The sequence below is a fragment of the Oculina patagonica genome, chromosome 9 (assembly GCF_052425735.1).
Source record: "Oculina patagonica isolate OP01 chromosome 9, crgOcupat, whole genome shotgun sequence".
Lineage (NCBI taxonomy): Eukaryota > Metazoa > Cnidaria > Anthozoa > Scleractinia > Oculinidae > Oculina > Oculina patagonica.
Genome location: NC_135766.1, coordinates 20608106 through 20615212, shown reverse-complemented (window position 1 = coordinate 20615212; position 7107 = coordinate 20608106). Strand labels below are relative to the sequence as shown.

At 36.7% G+C, this 7107-nt stretch overlaps 1 protein-coding gene across 1 annotated transcript; it reads right to left on the bottom strand.

Moving 5' to 3' along the window:
- Positions 1-792: 792 nt before the first annotated feature.
- On the bottom strand, positions 793-1797 carry LOC144665016 (melatonin receptor type 1B-like). The gene has a single exon (XM_078526201.1). The coding sequence runs from the start codon at positions 1795-1797 to the stop codon at positions 793-795; it is 1005 nt and encodes a 334-aa protein (XP_078382327.1).
- Between the last annotated feature and the right edge of the window lie 5310 nt (positions 1798-7107).

Sequence of the window (7107 nt, the reverse complement as noted above, 5' to 3'; positions counted from 1 at the left end):
TTCATGCAAATGTATGTTCCCAAGAGGAAGAATTGCATTACCTTACTCGCTTGGCCATTGCTAGTAAAAAATTAATTATTTTGATGACGTATCGAAAATAATCATAACTTTAGATATTTGGGTTTGTGAAATTAAAGAGCATTAGTAACTATAGTTATATCAAAACGTTCCTTTGGAAAACTCAAGAATAAGTGATGTGTTAAAAATGCAATTTTCTTAAGGGAAAGACCAGACTGGGGAAAGACTATTTCAATGGAAATTTAAAAAGTGATAATTACGATAGCGATTTGTTGACAAAGTCTTTTGCATTAATGTATTGAATTGAGATGTTTTAGTTTATAACACACACCACAAAATCTTTGCAAAGTAATACTGGGAATCAATAAAAAGTACCAATTGTATATTCTAATTCCTAAGTTTTGATTGGTTAACAGGCATTGGTATGCTCATTTACCATTGACCATAAATATGGTAGCCGACACGCTTCAACGAAAACAGCTGAGGAGCTCAAATATTGCAATTGTTTGGGCGTTTTTAATAAATCAATTATTTTACTCGCGCTTGTTGGATATGAGATCGTTATTTTGAACTCGGTGCTACGCGCCTCGTTGCTATCTATCATCTCACATCAATTGCGCGCTCGAGGAATAACTGTTAAATATCTGCATAAGATATCGCCATGCACAACTGAATCACATATGCTTGTTAAGGTTTTTACTTTACTGCACTTTATAGAAAGGGCTATAAAATAAAAATTCATCGTTTTCCAGTTCAGTTTGTGATAATTACCATTCATTGACCGACTTCGGAGACTCGATTCATCTCACACTCCTTTTGTTCCACCCTGTTTCCCGTTGAGAAAGGATGGATTCTCTTATTCTTTTTGCACAACAGAACACGATAAAATTCCACCCTAAAAGCCTCATTCGTACCAGCATAAATGAAGGGGTTGATTGTACTGGAGAAGAACAGCAAAAACGTGCACAGAAGCTGGACATTTCGTGGCACCACACTTGAAGTAAATCGCTGCATTACTGCGATGGCCCAAAATGGAATCCAACACAACCCAAATGCCAGCAACACGACTGCGAGAGACTTGGTAATTCGTATTTCTCTGACAGTGACTCGACCTTCGTGTTCAGCGTTATGAACTGTTGAAGCCATGTTAAAGTTATGCTGTTTGATAGTCTTGAATACTTTGTAATAAGAAAAAGTCGCGACGCTGAAGGGAAGAACGAGAAACAAGGACACCACAATGCAGTAATGCGCGATTTTGACAGCGTCAGTAGGATGGATGATGGTGCACACAGCATACCCAGGAACAAACCCATACTCGGTCCAACCGGCTAGTCTGGGAATACCAACGTACCCTGCAACAAGCAGCCACACCGCACTGATGTACATTTTGGAAAGGACCGGCGTAAAAATGCGCGGATATTTGTTTGATTTGACAATTCGAATATACCTGTTGAAGGCTGCCAGACCCATAGTAGATGGAGAGACATAAACGGAGAACAGCGTAAAAAAGGCATGGGGGTTGCACATGATATCACCATACGGCCACGTCCCAGTGATTAAGACGCCCACAGCCAACGACATAACGATTGAGGAGTTTAGGAGATCACTGACTGCCAAGGCGATAACATATAGGTTGGTTGATGTGCGAAGTCTTGGGTTTCTATAAACAGCCACGCAGGTTAAAATGTTCCCTATTATACACAAAATGGCCATGACCACAAGAACAACTGGCTCGAGAATGTTAAGGGCAAGAGGACGTTGTTCCAGTTCATTGTCCATCGCGAAAGATGGTCGTCGTTTTAGTTGCTAAACTGCTTTTAATTCGTGCACGCGCGACTTCGACTTTTCGGTCGAAACTTGATATCGGTTCTTTCTTTAACATAAATGGTCCACCTGCTATCCAAGTTCAAGTTCATGCCATTGATAATTAATAAAATATAAAAATTATATTTCCCCAAAAAATAAAAAAAAAAAAAAAAACCCAAAAAAAAACCCAAAAAAAAAAAAATGTAACAATTTTTTAAAAAAATTTAAGGTTGCAATAAAACACCTCAATTTTTGGATTTTAGTACTTTTAACTAAATAGCGAGCTACACGAAACCCTTTTAATTCTTAAAAAGAAATCAATATTTAAAAATTCCATCTTGGAAAGATTTAAAGTTATACGTAATGGGTTTACTATCCTTACTGTTTAGAAAATTTAAGGTGTCCTACCTTTTTAAATGATGTAAATATTTCGTCACTAGTTTGTGTCACTTTCTGTGGTCGATAGATAGAGATATTAAGGGATTGAACTCGCAAAAAGATGCATTTTAATCAAAAATATGTTTTTAGTTCTTTGCAATATGCAAATAGTTCTACCAAAAATTACTTTTTTGACACGAAAGTAAATACAGGGTAATTAGCCCAGTCAAACATGCAGTGCACTCTTTAATAATAAATGAGCTCACCTGTAATTTGTATGTGAAATATTCGCACGAGAACTTCATTTATCCAGTAAGATACTACATCTTTAGAACCTCTATTGTCATTCGCCCGCTGTAAACACTACCTCTATAGTTATTCAGGGCTAGGTGCATTGTTGTCACCTGTTATCTATTGTTTTAAGAACCAATGAATTAACTCGTTCCTAGAGGTAGTGGGCGACCCCATTTATCTTCCCTTTTGCACAAACTGATATTTTTGTGAAAAATATCACTATTACTCTTCTACTCCGCGCGCGAAAGACGAATTAAATACGCGTGGTCTGATTGTTTCAACAAGGTGCCCTATTCCTTGTTTTCACATGACGTAATCAAAATTCTAAAATCCAGAATCGCGAGACCCCTGACTTTTTATCCTTCACTGCCTATTAGAAGTCTTTATTTTTATCTTATTGAAGGTTTTTCAGCTCTGTAGCATCCGTTGTCTTTAAGATAGAACAATTTAAATTTCGGTGTTTCGCGCCACACGACATCAAAATGGCCGCCTGAAGGCTGTCAAGAAAATGCCTGAAGAAAATGCCTCATCCTGTTATTTTTAACAATCTAAACAGTTGAGGTTTTACGACAAGTGTTTATGTGAATTTTTACGTGTTCATAAAGGTGAACGGACCGCTTTTTATAGCAGAAGTAAATGCCAGATGTTGATGTGACAGTGAAAACCAGCAATTTAATAATTTGGATCGCCCCCTTTTATTCGGAACGTTTGCGTGCGATAACCATTTTTTGGCAGCCTTTTTCAAGTTCAAAAAACAATAAAAACATTATTGATTAAAGTTTTTTCGTAATGATGTAGAATAAGAGACTCTTTTTATTTCTTTGTTCATTGCTTGACCTCGATTTCGTCTCGATTCGCTAATGAAAACAAAAGCAGAGCAAACAAATGAACAAAAAATCGATCACGATTAATATTTCTACAACTAGACCTCACGCTGGGTTAAAACTATAAAAAACAAAAAAAAAAACCGAAAGGGATAATGGATATAGTCAATGAGGCATTTATAGCGCCAACAAATTTATCGTGTATAATTGTCTGACCGATAGATCATTAACTTCGAGCAAAGACTGTTCTGTCGCTGTCTGTGAAAAATACGGAAAAGCGGTTTTAATTAGGTGTTTGGCAAAATACAGCATCGTCTACCTAAATGCTTAAATAAATGTATCCCCTCCCCCCACCCTTTTCTTTTCCCCTTCTGTTCAATTTTTTTTTATTTTTTTCCTCGATAACTCGAACTCCCCATATATCGAACCGTTATCGATTTCCCTTGAAGGTTCGAGTTATCGGGATTTAACTGTATCTAGAGCACCATGCGAACCATGAATTAATCAACCGGTGACAGAGCTGTAGAGACATTTGATATTTTAGGGATTGTTTTGTTTTTGTTTCGTTTTTAAGCTCCTTATATAATTGTTTTCTTTTTTTTTAGTACCATTCCGAGGTTTATTGTAATTGGTTAAAACAAAAACTGCTGTATTTGCAGTTTACGCCTTTCTTCTTTGGGCGAAGACATTTCGCCCAAAGCAGACTGCCGGTATCCCTCACTGATATTTACGATTTTATATCTCCATTTACTCCGAAGTTTTTGTTTCAATTGAGAAGATATATCAAACACCCGAGTCACTGTTTTATCGGCTATCCAAACACAACTCTCGGTGCTTGGATATCCCGATGAAACACTGTCTCTTGTGTTGGTATATAACATTAAACACGAGAGAGAGTGTTTCATCGCATTACAAAACACAGAGAAGGGAGCTGAAAATACGATATGCAGCGTAGCACTTTTGACGAGCTGCGAGGTGTTTGGAAATGCGATGAAACACTCTCTCCAGTGTTGCATATATCTTCTCAATGAAAACTAAAACTAAGGGGAGGTAGGAAAACTAAAATCGCAAAATCTATGTCAATGAAGATCACATATCGAAACCAAAGTCATGCACGGTTCTGATTTCCTTTGTTTTATTTTGGTGAATTGTTAATCTATTTGAGAAACAAATATATAACTTTTTAACATTATTCTGATAAGCCCTTTCGATAATTTCTGTTTTATTTTTGGCCAACGTCCATAATAGAAGAAGTGAGATATGCGGAGTCGACAACTTTACAATTTCTCCTCTCACAGTTCTTGCACTTTGATTGGCCAGTTCAAGCCATCCGAAAGTTGTCAAAAGATGTCGGTCACGAAGTTGTCAAAATTTAAAATAATAGTAATGATGATGATGATGATGATGATGATGATGATGATGATGATGACGATGATAAAAACTTTGCGATGGCAATGTTACGGCGTGGCACATGTCCCGTTCGTAAGCGGTCGATGCCATATTAGCAACACTTAGAATACATATTTTTTTCCCCATCGTGGAAATTTTTCTCCACAAAAAAAAAACGCCTGCAGCCACTCAGGATCGAATGTATTAACATTAATCTTCTACGTTAACAAAGCTTAACATACCGCTCTCAAAACTACAATACAACGTTGAATTCCGCCAAACCCCCGACCTACTCCAGGCCTAAACTAGAGCATATATGGCATCGTTCAATCCAGAAAGCTTGCCTACCAATGATGGCATCAGTTTCCCAAGGACCGTTGGAAAGAATTTCATCGACTGTTTATTAAAGGTGAAACCTTAGCTACGGCGCACAGCACTACTGTAATTAGAAGGAAATTTTCCCAACTAGTTGGATTACTAAGTGAAATTTTTTTTTATTTATTTTTGATTTAACACCTTAAAGAAACTACGTCACGGGGATTTCGCAGATTTTTGGTCTAAACTGTGCTAAAATTAGTGAAATTAAATTAGTAGTAGGTAACTTAACCCATCTAAAAATTATCTTTGAACATCTAAAGGAAGATATAACCGTAATTTATGGAGAGATATCAAACTTCAGCTTAAAATATCAATTTTTGAAAACGTGCAGAAACAACTTAAAAGTTTAGCCTCAATTTTTCAAGTTGCAATCCATTTCCATCCTAGCCATCCTCAACCAACGACGCTTGTTAACTGTTTCAGTGCTCTAAGAGAGCAATTGTTAATATAAATTGACCATAATATTTAAGTTTTCTACGACACAAATATAAATCTCGGCTGTTCAAAAATCTGTTAAAATCTGTAACTAAGCCCCCTTTTAATCTTGGTCGTTGTTTACAGAAACCCAAGACTTCGCACATCCATCAAGCATCCTTGTTTGTTTTGTTTTTGTGATGAATTGCTTTTTTTTCTTTTTTTTTTACCGTAGAAAACTGCTATTTTGAAGTTTCTTTCAATTTGAAGGTAATATAAATTTTGGACAAAAAAATGACCGTCTGGCCACGTAGCTCAGTCGTTAGAGCAAATGTTCTAATCCGGAGGTCGTGGGTTCGAATCGCACTAAGGCCAAACAATTTTTCTTTGTCTTGTGTGGTCCCCAACTTCCTTTTTAGGCTATCGCTCAGAAGAAAATCCTGGATTATTTCCCGGCACTTAACTGCAGAGTTTACTCTCTACTTTACATATCCCAGCTAAAACATAGTTTGCCGGTACTTTTAAGTTTCCGGGCAGTATTCTGATTAAAACATTGGCAACTGGAAATTAACTGTAGACGCTAATCTTTTCTTATTACAAATGACACTTTCACTGCATTCAGCTACTTCCTGAATACAAATTACTATCACCGATAATGCTTATTTATTAAGTTTAACGACGGGAAAGCGATAATCCTAGACCACATTTAATCATAGTAAAAAAAGAATTGGCTAAAGAAATTTTCTTGTCCTTTGCGCTTTGCATATTCTTGGCTGGCACCGATACTCCCCAAACTTCACAATGCAAAATATTGAAAAATAAACAGTACTACATAAAAGTACTTCTTAGCAGCTTTCAATTGCCAACTATAGACTAGCATAATGTTCAAGAGAGAAGTAATTCTCAGTACATGACTGAGAAACAAAACGGTTATTTACAAAGTGGTCGCTTACAGGAAGTGATCGCTTACGAGAGTGGTCGTTAAAAGAGAGTTGACTGTAACAGCGATGTTTGGCATTTATAATGACAGTTTTCCACCGACACTAAGGTGAATCATTGTTTTAGTATATACCACACAAGTTGACTAACTAGCGGACCAAAACATCACTTTCGGTAACTAAATCGAAAAGGGAAGCCATTTTGTTTCTCGTCAGCTGCTTGGAGGTGAACAGTACTTTGCTTATCACCTTAGAGTTAACCAATCAGAGCGCGCGAAAAGCACTATACACATGTATGGCATACTACTAAAGCATGCCATTTACTCGGCTTACTGGACAATTTAATATCTTTGACTGTCTAGTAAACACATTCTCTCCAGAATCAATTTACACCTATATATATATATGAAGAACTGGTTTCAACGTTAATGATTGAAAACGTCTTTCCTTACTGTCTGAGATATTTTAGGTCGACAACAAAACGTCAGACTGGCATTAACTTAAAATAGATTCTGGGGGACACAATCATAACCAATTTGCTTTAACCAATCCGAATTTATGCAATCTCTGAAAGCGTTCAAAGGAGGCAGCTGAAATGGTTCCCCCAAAAATATAATACTTGCAACGACATGTACATGTTAAGAATGAAAATAGCCAGATGACAAATT